General features: G+C 35.5%; 1 protein-coding gene across 5 annotated transcripts in view; it reads right to left on the reverse strand.

The window, feature by feature from the left end:
* The window catches only part of BABAM2 (BRISC and BRCA1 A complex member 2), a 160,340-nt gene that overhangs the window by 95,700 nt on the left and 44,824 nt on the right, over positions 1–19,816 (reverse strand). For all 5 annotated transcript variants that reach the window (XM_064414502.1, XM_064414501.1, XM_064414500.1 and 2 more), the window contains exons 5-6: positions 15,135–15,329; positions 11,286–11,360 (exon numbers count right to left, since the gene is read on the reverse strand). In XM_064414502.1, the coding sequence (XP_064270572.1) occupies positions 11,286–11,360; positions 15,135–15,329 (270 nt within the window). The remainder of the gene's footprint in view (positions 1–11,285; positions 11,361–15,134; positions 15,330–19,816) is intronic.

A 19,816-nucleotide genomic window follows, 5' to 3' on the forward strand; every position in this document is an offset into this window, starting at 1 on the left:
TTTTAGTCTCAAAAGATAATTAAGTTCATAGAATCTCTATGAAGATCAGCAGTCAGGTATAGGAAAGACACAACTGGTTATTCCACCAAGTACTGAAACAGGTCAATTCAGTTTGCTATGAAAGGCAGCAAAATGGGGAACAAATAGTGAAAAAACTTCTCATCCTTTCAACTTGATAAATTGCTACACAGGACACATGTAAGAACAATAACAGCATAGTGCAGTGATTCAAGAAGATGAGGGATTGGAACTGTCTGAAACGAAGCTTCACTATTTCTACTGCTCACAATTGTGGTGATTTTACTTAAAACCTACATCTGTATGTGCCAAAAAACTGCTCTAAAAGAGGCGTCCTGATAAGCACGGTCATGTTCTGTCTTGATGAAGAGTATTGCAAAATTAATTAAATTTCTTTTTTCAGATCTTATACAGATCTTTCAAAACTTATACAGATCACTATTACAATTTTGCAAGTTTCCTGGGAATGCATCCTTCCAAACCTATGAGACTGCAATTTTTTCAATCTTACATGGATCTCTACTTCTTAATTGGCTTTGAATTACTCTCAACTCTTTCCTATTAAATTATCTCTTTGTGCTATATCTTCTTTTATTTTTAGTATTAAAGGATTATATTAACATATTCTTATTCATACACAGTTACCTTCTTGTAACAGTGATAACATTTCTGTATCAGTGGCATATAACTTTCTACACCAAGGGATAAGTTTATTCAACTATATTCACAAAATTCATAAATAAAGAAGCCAAGGGAAAGTAATTTTGCACACTGCAATGCTGCCTCACATTAATGAGTCAGAGAAATAATATATGCCTTCAAGTTGCTTTAATAGGTATAGTCTCCTAAATGTGATACTATCATTGCCTGAAGGCCTGTAAATGGGTCTGCAGTTTGATCATGCATCTTTTCAAGAAGGAACTGGCAACATGTGGTAAACAACAATAACAAAAAAGAAACAAAGAGAATATTTTCGCTATTAAGTTGCTGCCATACAGTAAAACTGATGCTGCAAGAACAGTCATAAATGCCAGTCTTGTTTATTACAAATTCAGTTTCACAGCTTCTTATGAAACATTTGCTATTGCATCAAGAGAATCTCTCTTGTATTTTCTCTCCAACATTTCTTTTGTTTTAGGAGAACTCATAAAGCACTCAGTCCTAAAATGCTGTATTATTAACACCTCAGTCTTCTATTTCTACCAAACAAGTAATATCCACCTATAATTTACACATCTTGAAATAAAGTTTCAGCAATTTCTGATTTTATATTAAAAAACCCCAGAGCTTGAAAAGGGAGTTTGAGTCAGCATGTAAAAAAGAATTTTAATACAAGAGAAACTGCTCTTCTGTTCAGTAGCTCTAGTGCAGTCAAGATTAATTACACAAAACAAAGTCCAGAAATTACTGTGATTTTACCAACCTTTTATTGACATTTTTAAAATAAATGATATGCATGAAATGAAATGAAATGGATACACAAAAAACTACAGGTAAGTGTTCCATTTGTAAACAAAGATGAACAGCCTTAAGAACATAAATTAAAATTGTATTTTAGTTTAAATATTTCTCATACAGACTGCATGTCAGATTGCATGAACTTTGGTCTCTGTTCTGCCATTTATTTGCTTTTCAATATTTTTTTTAATAAGTGAAACAGTTGCAATGCTTTTCTTTCATGCAGAACACAGCTCAATTCTGTGAACTTTAGAAAGAAGGTACAGTTGAAGTTCTAAGTATCTTCAGAGATACACTCCTTGTCCAAATGTGAAAAGGTGTCCAAATCACCTTAAGACATTCAAGAATACTAAAGAATGTTATAATGGCACAACAGTAAGGACCCATAATAGTGGAAAAATGGCCTAGGAGAAAAATCTCCAGCAACTCTGAAGCCACTCAACTCTTTCTGTTGACAGGCATGGCTTGTTTTTCCTTGAAGAAAAGTGTGTCAAAATGAACCAAACCTAAATGTGTGCTAATTTGAACTGTGATGAGTTGTGAAGGTTATAGAAAGAGAGGGGAGAGGAAGAACACTGCTCTGGTTAAAGCCTTGGAAAAGCTCTCTCTCACAGCTCAGGATTCCACTCTGAATTTGCACATACCTAGGTCATGTTTTAAGTCCTATCTGAAACACAGATGTTTTTTATCGTATGTCACAACTCCTGTGAACAATATATTAAATTAGAACTTGTGAGATGATCAGTTACTAATTTCATCTAATCTATGTAGGGAGAAAAAGCAACAATACCTACATGTATGTGAAAATGGGAACCTATTTGACCTATATTTCAAGAGCTTATCTAATCACTTAACAATAGTAAAATGAAAATTAAGTAAGATTTATTACTTAGAAAAGTAATGAGTCTAGGTGAAATGAGATAGAATTAATGATTTTATCTAGGACACGCATTATAAATGCTAAACAATGAGAATAATAATTTAGAATGAGTGTGTTTATTCTTTGTTAACCAACACATTGTCCTCAGGGTTTTGCAAATGAATCACTGATTATTTACATACCATCAGTCAGTCATCAGTTTTAGTCAAGACATCAGTCATATTTGTCTAACATTTTTCTACACCAGAAAAGATGTTACAGTAAAACAGAGAATATCTGATATCTCCAAATATATAAATACATTCCAATATATTAAAAGCATGTATATTTCAGTATATTATTTAAGACAGCTACAACATCAAGTAATTAAAATGACAAAACATGGGCAGAATTGGAACAGCATTATCTTTTTAACTCTATTTCCCTATTTTCTTTCACCAGAGGGACTTCCTAATGGTATCATATGGGTATACTTACATGTTATATGTGCACTCCAGACAGTTTATTATGCAGTTCAAAACCAATATTTAATTCATGGACATCTTTTTGCCCAAATTTTGATGTACTGGTTACCTGCTAAGGCCTAAGGAGTGCACCTAATTGCACCCAGTGCTCCTCCCCACTGCCCCTTCTCTCCCATGGATGTGCTGTTTGCAAAGATTACAGGTCTCAGCACATGAAAGACATACAAGTTCTAGCATGAACACCTAAACTGTTAAAACAGCAATAGAGACTCAAGAAGTCTAAGTTTTATTTGCTGCTCTTTCACTGTCTCACTGAGATGCTGCTGGACAAGGCAGACTTTCCTTTAGCCTTCTCATCTAAAGTCTCCTTCTAAAGCAGAAAATGCCTACATACACACCTTCTGTGAACAAGCAACTACTTCCTAAACAGCAGTTACTATAGAAATTAAAAGCTTTATAGGAACATGGCACATTATTAGCTAGCAATTGTTAGACAAAATGCTGTGCATTTTTTGGTAAGAGAAGAAAAACAGCAGAACATCCTTTTTTGTTTGTTTGTTTTTACTTTTTTTTAATGGTATTATGATTAATGACATTGCCACTATCAATTAGACAAAAATAAAAGTGATGGATCAGTCAACCTCAGTATGTTTACTGCTGAGAGTAACTATTTCAATGTTAAAGCTTTAATTTTTTTTTTTTTTTTGGTTTGTCTTAAACCTCTAAACCCATGAAACAGAGTAAAAGTGAGTAGTGTTAAACACGTCACTACATGATTATTTTACAGACATATATTCTAAAAAAACCCAAAGAAATGAAACCTTCTTTTAAGACTGGCAGTCATGAAAGGATTTTGTATATTTAACCAAAAAAAAGTTACCAATGCAAATCACAGCATTCAAACCAAGCATGACTAAATCATATGAAATCACCATACAGATGCACATTCATGTTAATACTATTCTTTCTGAAGAAGACATAGTCTCCTAAGTTGAAAGCCAGAACAAAAGAACCCCAGAAGATTAAACCAACCCAGTCCTTGTAACAGCAACTGGGACTTTTACAAACAAAATTTACTTTAAAATGTCAATATATGAGGTGCTGTAGAATTTAAGCCCTGATATGAAGTCTTAGAAGGAACCCCAGTATTAGGGATACTGAAAGGGGCTGTGGGCTCAGCATGGAAACATCCTTCAGAAAATCCTACCATCATGCTTTATGTATTTGCAAATACAGATTTGCTGGTTCATGAGTTTCACAGAGTACTTGCTACCCTCAAATTCTATGCTCAACAATTTCTCAGTATTTTTTTCTTCAACAAGAAACAGCAGTATAGAACGAATGCAAGAATTTATGTATTTCCAAGATCCATTTCCCAGTTTAAGACCACTGTACATTGCTTGTTCTACATAGCATGGGCGGACCATGACAGATAAAACAAGCACCATCATTATGTAATAACCCGCAATTATTTTTATGGCTATTGAATTCCATTCTCCCTATGCAATACATAAAATGCAAATGTAAAGCAATAGTACAAATTACAAGCCCTAACAAGGCAGTAAATCTGAACCAAGTCACGCAACATATCTATAAACTTTCCCACCAGATACAAAAAGGCTTTCAAAAGCTGCTCTTTTTAACTTATTGATTTTAATTTTTTAAAGAAAATTAATGAAAATCCCCCTATCTCTAGTCACATCTGAATGGCAAATTAGTAGTTCTACCAAATTTGAGGAGATTTCACAGAAATTAAGATGAATAATTTAAAATTTATCAGTAGATGTGGTGGTCTTTTCCTTTACAATTGCATTACAAAAATAAAATATTTAACAATAAAAGAACTGTCATCAGAAATACAGTTGATTGGAGACTATGATTCATATTAAGATCATAACCTATAAAAATCATCAGCTGTGCAGAATGAGCTGTTCCAGTTGACAGATCTTGCTAACAAAATCTTCCAATAAATTACAGAAAATGCTGACTTTAAAAAATTGCTTTTGGCTTTCAGCATACGGAGCTTAAGGTGCTCCTGACACTAACATATTTTATGTGGTTTTAGTCACTAGATGCTACAAACAACTCATCTTGTTCTGGAAAAACTGTACTAATAAATTTAGTGAGAATGAAGGCATTTTTTTCCCCCAGAATTCAAATGTAACACATTTTGATCATGAAGTACACTTTTATACAGCTTTGCTTCCCTTGGTTTGTGGGCAGAAGATATTAAGAACAAAATCATGAAAGGATGACTAATTAAATCATTGTGTCTGTAACTATTTCTGCAGCTTCACTGAACTAAAGCAGTTATCACTTTACTCTTAGCTCTCTAATACCAGAATCAGTAGATTCTGTAACAAAACAAGAGGTGACCTATTCTGAAAAACCCTGTGAGGGTCAATAATATGACTACAATGGTATGACCAGCCAAGAAGCACAACACAGTGGAATATGAAAGATCTTATACCCTTTACCTATAGTGACAAGTGTAACATCTTGCAAAATAAAAAAACCAAAACAAAATCTCCAAACATTTACAGCTGACAGATCATAGCTTTTAAGCTATAACAAAAAACTAGACACTTAAAATATTTCAGCACCAAAAAAATCTAGTTTTCTGATTTCACAACTTTTCAAACTACCAGAAACATTTCATGACGTGAAGACTTTCTTTTTTCCCCTTCCCACGTTATTTTTTGCCTCAGTCAACATGTAAGGTCCAGGGCTTGGAGTTTGCCTGCTTCTGGCACTGGGCTGCTACTCTGACAGTGGCCAATGTATTGAGCTAAAGGAGCACTTCCTCACTGGTACTTTGTTGTTATTTTTAATGGAAAATGTGGACAGCAAAAATAAACTGCAGGCTAAAATGAAAGACTCTAAGAGACAAGCATCAGTGACATCTATACTGATAAATGTCTTCTGCACACACAGCTTACATTTATTTTCCCAGCCTCTAGATCATGCAATTTACTGTCTTCAGCTGCTACAAATGCTACAGTTTCAAATACTGCCAGTACTAACTTGCAGAGACACATTTCTAATCTAAAATCTCAATGGCTCATTATAATTGTATGTTATAAAGTTTGCCTTTATTAACAGAAGAAGCCCAGACAATTTGATTACATTATTCTGTTTAAGTAATTCAACACTGGTCTAATAATCAATCTATTGAATATCATACTGTCATCTACTTTTAAAATATAAGCTATTTGCTCCAAATGCTTGCATACATCTCAAGATAAGGAATACTTTATGTTATGAAATTCAGGAAGTTAACTTTGTGTCTTTGTAACAAAGTCTTAAGTAGTTTAATATTAACAGCAATCTAAATTAGCCTAAAAGATCTCTATGTAAAGCATGGTCAGAGTATTGTAATTATGAGGACTACATTTTATTTCAGGATTATCTGTCAGTCTTATAAACTTCCAGTTTTGCTATTGGTAAAAGAAGTAAAATGACACCAGGCATCACAGACCTGACAAGCTTCATATGGTATGCAGGTCCATCATTCTATCCAATATGACATAAATATATTTTGGAAGGTAGTCAAATAGAATATGCTGCATAACATTTTGAGAGGTAGCTGCCTGACACAGACTAAACTGTCTAGTGCAAAATGATCAAGTCAGATCTGAACTCTACATCATTCTTGCCACTGTTGTGACCTCAACAAGCTACACATCAGGTTTTAGTTAGTCAGCTACAAAAAAAATCAACGAAGTTTAAAAGCGAAATTAAATAAAATTTCAGAATATTCAGCTCAGGTTTTTCAAACAGCATTAGAACTTTTTGTGTTTTGGTATTTGCAGCAATTTAACACAAATCTTAAATGCTGTCAAAGAAATCAAACTGCTAAAGCACAACAGTAAAGAAATTGGCCTGGAAAAAAATCTCATTTGACCCTGCATGTTACATTTATGTTGTTCTGTACTACAGTTAATTACTCAAATATAGACAAGTATTGCAATCTTTTCACAGTACTTAGAATTTGGTCTCCATTGTAAACAAAAGTTGCAGTGAAGTCTTTTAAGAGACTTCCAAATGATGAAACCAGACTAAGGAAAAAAACACAAACATGTTCTTATCTTTCAATTTGAACGTGAGGATAAACCTCTTCCACTGACAGTCTTATACACAACTGTTTGGCCCCTGGCAATGTGTCTAGACAACGTCTGTTATTTATTTCAGTTCTAAAAGATATGCACTAAATACAATGGTCATCACAAAAAAAAAAATAAAGCATCTAAAGAAACAGGTCTGTGTTGCTTAGTTCCTTTACACTTCAATACTGACAAATTATTGGAAGGCTGCTGGTTGCAGGATCATAGCTAAATTAGTCCTGATATTAGCTATTCACTGGAGCACAACAAGCAGGTACATATGCATAGGAAATGAGTACTTTAAAAGATACATACAACAAGGTGGTATTAATCAGGGAACATCTTACTTAGTCAAAACATTAAAAACCCCCACGGAAATAAGAAGAAAAATACCTAAATGTCTTGCTTTTAACAACATCACTGGCAACACTCTGAAATCCACTGATACTCTGCAAGCACACTACAAGTCACATAAACAAGTACAATTTGTAAATTACTGAGCTGGAGTTGTTTAATGATTTGTCATAATGATTACATATGTATCCCTAGCTGACGAACACTACGAAGAAAGAAACAAAACTACACAGAATGAATGTACCTAGGTAGCCAAGAAGGTCCATGGCATCCTAATTTGTATCAGCAATTGTGTGGCCAGCAGAACCAGGGCGGTGACCATGCCCTTGTACTCAGCACTGGTGAGGCCACACCTCAAGTGCTGTGTCCATTTCTGGGCCTCTCACTACAAGGACATTGAGCTGTTGGAATGTGTTCAGAGAAAAGCAATGGAGCTGGGGAAGGGTCTGGAGCAAAGGTCTTGTGACAAGTAGACACAGCATCTGGGGTTGTTTCGGCTGGAGAATATGAGGCTCAAGAATGATCCTTATCTCTCCATAAACACCTGAAAGGAGGTTGTAATGAGGTGGAGGTCAGCCTCTTTTCCCAGGTAACAGTAAAAGGACAAGAGGAAATAGGCTCAAGTTGCACCAGAGGAGGTTTACATTAGATATTTGGAAAAATTTCTTCACAGAAAGAGTGATCAGGCACTGGAACTGGCTGCCCAGAGAAGCTGTGGAATCACCACCTCTGGAAATGTTGATTTGATGTGTAGATGGGGCACTTAGGGATGGGCATGGGGTTTTTAGTGGACTTGGCAGTGCTGGGTTAACAGTTCAACTTCACGATCTTAGAAGTCTTTTCTAACCTAAAAAATTCAATGAAAATTTAAAAGAGGTATTTTAGATGTTCAGCCTGTAACCTATTTTATTACTGTGGCATACACAGTATCTGTAAAGAGGCAGAAATGCAAACTAGTGTCTGACTCTCAAAACGAGTATGTACAGTGAATACTTCCCTTTATAAAATATTGTGGAGAAAATGAAAAATGCTACAACCAAGAAAAAGAATTTAATTCAAAATGAACAGGCTGATTAAAAATCCAACTGCAAAAAAAGGCAAAGGAAAAGTACACAAGGATTTTCCTGAGCCAAAGTCTCATTCTTTTCAAATCTTTATGAAAGATTTAAAATAAACTTTGCAGTAGTTTGAGCCATCAACTTGATTCTGCGGATGTTTCAACACAAAGTTTTCACTTATATCAAATGGATTTGCATAAGAAAACCATTTGAAAGTGAGACAAAGGTCCATATTCAATTAAAACCTTTGCATTAAAGTATAACTTTCTAAAAGAAAAAATAATGAATGTGCTTTTTAAGTGTGAGCCAACATTGCTTTTAGAACAGCTATTTAGCATAGAAAATACACAATGATGTTTTTTCTTTCAAATGTAAAGGAATATGGCAAGAGAAGTCATGAAGAGAGATTTATCTGCTGCAGGCATTATAACAGGTACTATGTTTCCAACTAAATAAAATCTGAAGACATTTTACTAGAGTAACTGAACAAATTTTGCTACAATTTTAGAATTCAAAGGAAGAAACAGTGTACTCTGCATTGCTCTTTTAACTATCCTCAGTCTTCTAAATACACCAATCTATTTTACTTTATATGCACACACACTTGAACTCAATTTTAAATTTAGTGCCACGAACACTTTTGAAATAACCTGGCAAATTCGCCTCTCCAGTTTATATGCTACACCTCCAAACTTTTATTCTTTATAGGAAAAGTACTCTCACTACAATCAGTACGAAGTTGACAGAGGAACATCTTATGATTCCAGAGTGTATGTATTCTCAACAACCCTAAAGACTTTGCAACACTGTATACTGATCTCACAGCTTACATCATCAAACCTGAGTACTGGCTTATGATACAAAGTTTTACTGTCATGCTTGTAATGTGGTTACCTACTGGCATCAATAAAAACTTCAGAAGAGCATTAGAAATCACTGGGATGCTAGGAGTGATTGGTTAGGCAAAAATAATGGTCTTTAATATTTCATCAGATTTTAACACAAGTAGTATTAATTAAACATCAAAAAAAATGTCAGAGAAAACACAACAGGTTTGAACTTTGCAAATCTTGACAGAGAAGCTACTGCATACTGCAAGGCTGGCTACAGACTAGAACATAATTCAAGCACATTAATTCTGCAGTAAAACATTAAGCTGTTAATACACTAACAGCCCTCAATTACTGATTGCTCTTCCACCTTTCAGTGTAATATATTAACAATTATTTCCACTGCATCAATAAATGCTCTATCAATCATGTACCATAATCCAGCAGGCAGGATTGAAACCAGCATAACTGGCATGATGGAAATAAACTATTTTATTGCAATATATTAAAGGTCTATTTATGTCAAAAGTCTCATCCAAAAAAGACGTGCACAGCTTAAAAAAAAAATCTCTTTTTTGTTTAATAGCTCCTTTACTAATTTGGAGTCGTCAGAGTACAATTATTTAAATCACAACAGAGTAGTCCTGATTCTACCTGCTTTCATGTCGTTTATTTTGATGTCACAAGAGATGACATTCATCTAGCTCAGAGTACATACAGAAAGCTAAAGGCAGCAAGAGTGTATAAGATCCTGCCTGCTACAAAGCACATTCTGTCATAACCCATGCTGGAGACTAAATCAAACCATTTTTCTACTGTCAACAGATACTTCTGGAATCAAACAATATTTCTTCTCCTGTGGCTACTCAGCCAGACTACATGTCACTTTCCTACTACAGATAGTTAACTTGCCAGCTTGTGCTGTAGAAACCTGATCAAGAAAACTAAGGATTTCACTAGTACATTGCCCATCACGAAGGATTGTTGCTGAAAAATCTAGGCTATGAAATAAAAAAACCACATTAATTTTAAAACTGCTACTGGAAGTATCTGCATGCTTTCAAGAAGCATCTCATTACTCATGCAGAAAATCTACAGAAGCTAGAAAGATCATAGGGTTCCAATCTCAAACTGCAACCACAAAATTTCAGTCAAGATTATAGTTGTGCCTGCCTTTACTTTCATGGTTTGTAGCTTGAGACATCTTATTTGGTGAAACACTGAAGACTCACACTTGCAACTGTGATTTAACAATAATTGAAGACAGTTCTAACAATAAGATGAAGAGGAGGTAATGGAATCCACACTGACAATTTAATCTTAACACATTAGTTTTTAAAGACTAAGTAGCTGTTCCTCTTTCCAAATATTTAAAAGGCAGACACATGGTTTAAAGGAAAGATGAGTGTTGGCAACATCAACTGACTCAAACCTTGTGTACAGTGGAAGTTCTGACACTTCACTCTGACAGTCATGATAGACAGAAAAACCAGATCTCTCACTGTGTTCTCTAAATATAGTAACATTGACCTTATGATGGACTTCCTCAGTAGCTGCTTCAAACAGACTGTCCCCTTGCTGTAAAAACACTCATTTCAAATTCTTCCAAGGTGGTAGTTTGTCACAAACTGCTTTTTTTTTTTTTTTTATTTCTCCTCTTAGCAAAGAAATGAATGCTTTTTCATCCCAACTTGTAAACATATAGTACTACTTTCAAAAGTATCTGGTCAAACTTCTGTTCATTGTGAACAATGAAGTAAAGTAATCACTGAAGCTTTCAGTTCAAGTAACCAGAATTTGCTTTCATTCCTTGTTAAGAAATGGTGTATTTAGTTAGCTTTTCTTTTTCTACTGTCACTCTTGGTACAATTGAGACTGTTCATCATCAATGCCATGTCATTTAATTCCACAGACTCATATAAAAGATGACATTAATGTAGCACACAAAACAACAGTATGTCCAACATCACCTTTCCTAAACATAATCCAATCAGATTTAAAAATTGTGAACTTTCAAACTCTTGGAGAGCAGGACGGCAGGAAAGTCAAAATAATTACCAAGGAGATTGCAATAATTCCTACTCTCTCACAAATACTGTGAACATAGACAGTGGTTTTACCTTGAGAAGGTATGTAGGAATATTGCTGAAATCGACAGGCAGCTTCAAGAGGAAGCGAGCCGAGAATTCTCCAGTCTGTGGAAAAAAGGTAACACTAATGAGATTTGGTAGCTAAAAGAAAACCACAAACATTCTGAAGATTAAATATTATCCAGAAATACATGTAAGAGCTCATACAAAGAGAAAGGTTGAGATTTTAAACAAAATTGCTGAATAGAAATACTGGAGAGGAAGAAAAATTACAGATTTCACAGGTGTCATATGAAAAAACACCTCAAAAACATTAACCCTCATTGCCAGTAAGTCAACAGCAAAAAGTAGTTAGAATAAAACAATGTGCACGGCAAAAAATCAGACTATATTTTGTTACACCCTAAATATAGATGTATCTTGGCTGTACTCATTTCCGGGCAAAGGTCTGGCGAGACCTGCAAAGAGTCTGAAAGCAAAGCTAAAAACCTGACAAATTGATAAGAACATATAGATAAAACAGAGGCATCTTTACAAACACTGCAGATATATGTAAGAGAATTTGTGTTTTGAAAGGTAAGCATGTATCAAAAGTATCCTCTGGATAAAGTTAGAAGAAAAGAGTTCAAGTAGACGGTTTTAAATAATGTGTCTTATGAAGAATTATGTAACTCTAAACACCTAGACAACTGTTTGCTGAAAATTTGCCAAGTGTCCCATACACACTGCTCTTTTTTACGTATAAAGGGTATGTGAAGGAAATGGAAAGGATTTCCTCTCTGTTTCATACACTTCCTTAAAACCAGACTTCGTCCACCTGGTTATAAAGCAACAAAGTTAGCTGGTTTTAAAAAACAAATGCCTGCCTGATTTCCTCCATGTTAATTTTTTGTTATCTCTATTCTTTTAGTTCAATATAGCAGTCACACAGCAGCTATATTTGTTAGGTAGGTTGAATTAGCAGTAAAGAAAGTGTTAAACATTTTTTTAAATGCAATAAATTACAAAAACTGGCATAATTTGAGACAAGCTTACCAATTTGTCAGTGCCAATCTGTTTCTGGGTCTATCTACCAGGCATGAACTACAGATAACTCATTCTACCTTTAAGTCAGTAAACAAGAGCAAACAAGATCTGGAATGGAACTGAAATATTCCCAATGGCACCTTTCTAGTTACATCATTTGCCAAAAGGATTTGTATGATGTTGGGCTGTAATTCACCCTTATGCCAGCTAGCTAAGAATTGCCCTTAAAATTTGTCACTGGGACTCACACAAGATATGCAAAGAAATTGCTCACAAACACACTATGCAACAAAAAGTGAGTGCACATTAAAGGCCAACTGTGAAACCTTTCCTGATTACACCACTTGTAAGGAAAGGTACCAACTTCCTGATGCTGTATTACAGATGTATGCAGAAAAATCACCAACTTCTTGCAAACGTTTAACATGAGGACTGCTACGATAACAGTCAGGGTCCTCACTTCTTATCTGGAGTGAAATGGATATTATAGATAGTGCTTCTCCTCTGGATTTCAAAAAATGCCATGCAACAGTTGCCATAAAACCCAGAAAATTATTTTTGGTATAATACCGAGCCTGATGAACTGGGATGGCCACTGAACACATGAATGACCTCTGATCAATGCCGCTCTGATCACCAGCTGCTCCAAAAAGTCTCGATCTCTCCTACAATTCAATCAAGATTACTTTGCAAACTAATACTTCCAAAGGCATTCTGGCTGGACAGGGAGCAGCCCCTGTCCATGGTGCTCATCTCCCCTGCCCAAACCAGCTGGATAGAGGCATCGGGTCGAGAGAGATGAATTTCTGGCCACAGCCCTGAGCGACTGGGTATTTAACGGGCTCCTGTGTCTGCCGGTATTCCTCCAACAAGAAGCTACTAAGCTAGGTAATAGTTTGTTGATTTGTCAAATATCTTGGAGGCTTGCACTTTAGGAAACTGGAGGCACTGGAACAAAGGTATAAGAGCAAATTTCTGTTCCATTTTGTTCCAGAGAGCTGAATTCAGGCATTCTCTTCAAAGTATTTTTAACTCATGCACCTAAGATGATTGCTTTGATAACATTGTGCAAGGCTCATACTTGATTATTTCAGAAATCTGCTGAGCTACTACTGATTCCTGAGAGACAGCAGCAACATGAATTTCAATAACTTCTAGGCAGAGAAGATAAAAGGCTGTTTACCTCTTGCTTTCTGGAAAAACAGTCCTATTTTGCTGATCCTTGAGGCTAACAAAACAGTTGTAAAGGACAGTAAAGAGAACTACACAAGGTAGTTTCACAGTTTTGTTTTAGGACACTAGTAAACTCTGTCACATATACTAAGTTCACAAAATCTTCAAAACTCTCAAAAGTCTTCTTGACAGAGAATTAAGACTTGCAAAATAGCACACGCTATGGAAAAATCTATAGCTCTGTTATATGAAAAGGATTTGACTCAAAATGTATTTAAAATTTATTTTATTGGAATTTTTTCAATTAAAAATAGCATTTAAAATTAAAGAAAAGAAAGTTCTTTATTCAGTCACCAAAGACTGAGAAAAGACTTGATAAAATTTCAGTACAGTTCAGAAAGCCTTCTACACCTCAATAAACCAGTATGATGAAATTTAGAGATACACCAAGTTGTTTGGGATGCAAGCTAGGGACAATAACATCTGTGAATAAGCTAATTTCAATCAAATATTCTGATCTATAAACATTTAAGAGGTCTGAATTTCTTTGATGAAGAAAATTAAATCTGAGTTCAAATAAAAAAGCCTAGATTACTTGCCTAAGGGAAAAAAAGCCCAGATGAATGTGTGAGTTGTAAAGTAAGCATCCTTGAATCACCTGTATCTTAAGGATGATTGAAGTGATATACAGGTGAATTTTAGGCCTTGATAATAAGAGTGCTGAATTTTAATCAATTTTCAGACTGTACCTGTTTCAGAAGATATAGCTTCTGAAGGCCAGTTTATCTTAAGAGTATGCTAGTTCTGAAAGCAAAGGGGAAACAAGTTCTTCATAAACACCATTAGATATTTCCTGACATACCTTACTCCAAACTTCTCAAGAAAAATATATTACCAGCAGAAAAAAACTGATTTTTTTGCAAAGCTTACTCTGTGGCAGAGATCGATTTTTAAAAAACGTCAATTCACACAGTAACCAAAATGCCTACATTGCCAATGGCCACATCTTAAAGATAGTATACACAGAGTGTTTCTATACAGAATGGCACATTTCCCATGTGGGAACATGGGATCTAACTTCAGGAAATAGATAAGCCAGTTTAATGTCTGACTGTCCTATGAAAGCATGGTCCTACAAAGTCACTGCTGTAGCCCATCTTGCCTCCTCTTGCAGAAAAATCCTCTCCCAAAACAACTCATCTCAGCTCAGACAAGTGCAAGAGAGACACTGGCAGCTGCAGCGACCAATTAAACCAACTCAATCATAATGTGGAAACACACCCTAATACATGCTATCCCTAAGCAGGCTGGTAGGCTGGCAGGGTGTCATACCAACACTGTTATTCTGCCTCTCAAATCTTCAAAGCTAACTGGAACTTGCATACTGATGTTGTACTGTGCCCTCTAAACACAGCACAGGCTTTTCAACAGTTTCAAAGTTTTCACCTATCAACCAGATGAATGAACACCAGGTTCAAAACCAATTCTCACCTGGTAATCTGGTTGAACCAATGTAATGGAATACAGCAACATACCAAACAAGGAATATAGAAAATGAGCTGAAGTAAAATGGTTTTCTCCATCGGAAACAGAAAGCATGGAGATCCACAGGAAGAACTCACATTTTCTGAAGCAAGAGCTATATTTGTTAAAAGCATTTTAGATGTAATAAGAGCTTACCCAGTTGTTTTTTTTGCCAGCATAGACTTCCATGTTTTCTCCATACTGGGGCTCTTCAAGTAAAGTCTGATACTCAAACATGAGACGAGAACTCTCCCGTAATCGGCTGCACTGAAATTGATGATACTGCTGCACAAGCTCTTTCACAACAAGCAGGAGGCATTCGGGGTTTGAAGGATTCCAGGAAGCTAAATTCTGTTGATTAGAAGAGAACAAAACTCAAAATTGTTTACACCAATAAAAGACAAGCCATTCCCCTTCCATACTGATACCAGAGGCACGTATGCATGTGGAACCTTTATGACACAGCTAAACCACAATATTAGAATGCAGAGGTTCTACCATGCTTCAGAGGAAAGCCAAGGTGAAACAGCAGAACCTTATTGTCAAATAGGAGACCTACCATAAACTGAATAAAAGAGCTAGTACCAGGCTTATGTAGGCCCAAATTACCATTCTATTCTTTCCTAAAATTACATCATTGCATCTGAAAACTGGACAAGTTTGAATTAGATTAAAACTGATATGCAACACACAAGTATAACCTCACACAGTAACTGATTCAACAAGCAGTCAACCAAGAGAATATGGCAAATTAACACCAACTACAGAAACTGCTCTGCTTCATTATCTCAAACAGTGGCTACATTACCAGTGGTAGAGCAAATGGGTTCTCTTCTCTTGCCTCAACCTTGTGATTTATTCCACCTTAATTGCCTCTTCACTTGAATTACCTTGACTCATCCCCTTAACACAAGTGTCATCCATACACAGAAGTCTCTTTAATATGCCTGGCAGAAATTTTTATTACAGGTTCACTGTATTTCAAGAAATAGCTAACAGAAATAAAAATGATAATACAACTAAGATAACTGTGTCAGTAGCACAGTAGTGGTGTTACCACTCCTATAATTGGCTTAGATCAGTCTTCTGTGCACAGTTAAGTTTTATTCAGGAAGTATTTGGTGTTATAAACCATACCGAATGTGCCCAATGTTACATGCCTACATCTAGTTGACCAAAAAAGGACCTATGTGAAAGGCAAATGGGGACTCACCCTGTAGTCCTTGTTGTTAGGACATGAGACGGCACTGATTGAAAGTACTTAGGTACTCATATGCTTTGCACTTGGATCTTGGAGTGGTTTTCTTGATATAACCTCAGAGCATGTTAACACAATCATGTGGCTTTTGGTGAGCTTTGAGTATCAGTAAAATCAATCTGCATTTCATAAAATGGTTTGGGTTAGCAGGGCCCTTAAAGATCATGTAGTTCAGGGGAGGAACACCATTCACTAGACCAGGGTGCTCAAAGCACCTTCTAAGCTGGCCTTTGACACTTCCAAGGATGGGGTATCAACAGCTTCTCTGTGCAACCTGTTGCAGTGCCTCACCACCCTCACAGAAAATAAATTATTCTTTAGATCTTATTTTGATTTACCCTATTTCAATTTAATGCCATTACCCTTTCTCCCACCACTCCATGCTGTTATAAAAGCTCCCCTTCCAGCTCTCTTGAGGGCCCATTTAGGTACTAGAAGGCTGTATATCACACAGAGATTTGACAATAAACTAGCTGCAACAGAATTTTAAATTGCATGAATTGTTCAGTTAACAGTAAGAAACTCAAAAGTAGCACAGATATCTGCATTCTACAACTAAGAGATGATATAATACAGTAGCTTCATAAAATTACTTATCCATATATGTATTCAATGCAGTTAGATGCCAGGTTACTTCTTCCTGTAAGCTGCAGATATTTCATAAACAAATTCATATTTTGTGTAACTGCAAAAGTAATAAGCACAAGTGAATGAGTTGCACAGAGAAGTTGTTGAGTCTCTGTCCTTAGAGATACTTCAAACCTGACTGGACAAGGACATGGACAGCCTAATCTATCTGATCCTGCCCAGGCAGGACAGCTGGGCTAATGATCTCTTTCTAAAGGCTCCTTCCAACCTCAGCTAGTTTTAGCTTCATGAAGAGGTTCACAAAAAGCTCAAACTGAAACAGGATCTTAGCAAGGTGAGACTCCACAGCTTTGGCCTGAAAATAAACAAATGAGTTTGTGTATAAATTTTATCTTCTGATACCCCTGATACCCTGCAAAGGCAGATAGAAAGCTCAATCACTTGCTCACCAGGCACCATGCTTCAGCTTTACAATGAAATTTACTTGTAGACTGACCTCGAACTAAAATGGTTATTTCTGTTAAAAAGGGTTATAACTTTTATTATTTCTGATTACTTTAGATATGTCCCTATGGAATAGTTTCATACAGACTTCACTATATGTGCATGATGGCTCAATATTTCAAGTGTTTCTTTTTCCACAACTTTATACTTTTCTCCCACTTAAGCAATATATATTAAGATCTTACCAAAATGAATTTGTCATTTTCATCATCATCACTTGTAATATACTAGTCAAATTTGTCAGTGAAAGCAACACAGGGAAGCATGCATTGCTGTGTTTTACATACATGAACTGCTACAGGATTGAACTGTATTCCTATTTTCCTGCTCACTCTGATTCTGGCTGCTCTGCATGGCTAAAAGGCTATTCTTGAAGGTCTGCCTTTAAAAGTTACTCCAATGTCACAGACTTCACATTTGATCACGGCTTGATGTAAAAGTACTATTTTCTCCTCCTTCTAGACACTAGGAACACTTACAAAATGGTAATATTATCATTGCCATATCTTAAAATGTAAACTACATTCCAGAGGAATTGGTCAATTGGTGATACGCTAATGCAATTCACATAAGTTCCTCAAATACTACAGGGTGACTCAAAACCTTGTTCTACCTTGTCTGCTACCTACAGCTGGTAAAAATTTGTTTGCAACTTGAACCTATTTAAGCTTATCCAATTCTACAAAATACTGGAGAAAATCTGTCAGGTAGACAGCATCTTCTAGGAAACACATTTTCTACCATGCAGCCTGAAACCAGACTGCATATAACCTTAAATTTCCTGTTCCCAAGCTGCTGCTCAAATAAAACATTTCCAGAAAGCCAGAGGATGTAATATGCCAGTATGTATTGATATCAGCCAGGCAAGTGGGAATAACCTTTCCTCCTAATGACATTGGTATAACACAATAGAAATGTTCTGTCAAAGGAAATGACCAACAGTATTTTAATAACTGACCTAAATGCAACTGAACCTTTTGTTTTTTAAATAACATTACACTACAGAACAAAAAAAGAGCAAGAGGAAATCCATTGTCATTTGTGCAGCACAGAGCTAAAGGAGTGCTCTTTTCAAAGAATTCAAGAACATTGCATCAAAACAGTGTTTATTCCGTATTGTCTTAAAGCTACAGGAATTAAAATTAATGATTTGACTGTAGGATCCTTACTAAACACCTCTCATTCACCAACTCAAATTTCAGAGTACAAACTTGTTATAAAAACAAACCACCTGAAGAACAATTCAACTACCCACTCAGGACATACATGAATTACAACAGATTCTCACTGATGAAAGAAGAAACACACAAGGGCAACACAAATTTTCTGAAACACAAGTTCTGAATTTTATAAGATGTTTTTAGCTTTAGAATTATATTATTGTAGTGCATGTTATTTGGCATTTGGCCACTACATTTCCATCCATTTTGTTAACTTTGCAGAAGGGCTGTACTTTCCACAAGATCTAAACTCAAATTTTAACACAAACACTACTGAATATAATGCCATGTTTATGTACAAAATTTTTTTGACATATCTCAGTGTAACTTATTTGCCCTAAGCACTAGGTTCATTCACCTGAAAATACTTTTAAACAACTTTAATTCAATTTCAACAGGATGTCAAAATATGTGCTATGTTGTTCTCAGTTTCAAACAGCACCTTCTTTAATCTTTAATGATTCTATTTTTGAAATCACAGATAAAGTAAGCAACTACCTGTAAAATACATTGTTAAAATCTAAGGCAGAATTTAATTTGTCAAATTTATCCCTTTTAGAGTATCTACATTGCTATAATTTCAGCACCATAGAGATTCTTCTGAGGACACACAATTCGTCACTTTAGTTCATGAGAGTAGTGTCCCTGCAACAGTAAGTTGACCCTTTTCTTTAGAGGGAAAGGACCTTCTGAATAAGATTTTATTTCGTGATCCAGTATTGTTGTCATTATTAGACTTTGGAAATCATCAAAATCTTAAACTTGGAGCAAAAACAGTAATAACCCGTATGCTTCATTTTCTGGTTCTTTGCCTGAAGTCTGCATTCTAGCTGAACCAATCCATCTTTTTAAGAGATTGTAGTTATGAAGATTTAAAACATTAGAAGACCAGAGCTTATCGTGTTTGTGTTTCATGGCTTCAAGCTCTGCTTGAAAACTCAGATCTTGTATAAGTACTAAAATCTGATGCAACTTCAAGATTATGAGGTTTAGTTGTTAAAACTTTAAAAAAATTCTGGGAATAAGAACACAGACGGCTCACTGAAGTCAAGAATACAGAAATAACAAGACAATTATGCATATAGAAAAAGACTTGTTGCTTTCTGTGGCTTATATCAAAACCTTCTGCCTTGCTCACAAATCTATACATTATCATTTTACCAAAATCACATGGGTGCTGAAATGATGGGTTTTTGTCTCCTGAATTTTCTATAAAATTGTGAATAAAATGGATTTTATAGAGAAAAAAAATGATCACAGTGACTGAG

This window comes from Passer domesticus, chromosome 3 (genome assembly GCF_036417665.1).
Source record: "Passer domesticus isolate bPasDom1 chromosome 3, bPasDom1.hap1, whole genome shotgun sequence".
Lineage (NCBI taxonomy): Eukaryota > Metazoa > Chordata > Aves > Passeriformes > Passeridae > Passer > Passer domesticus.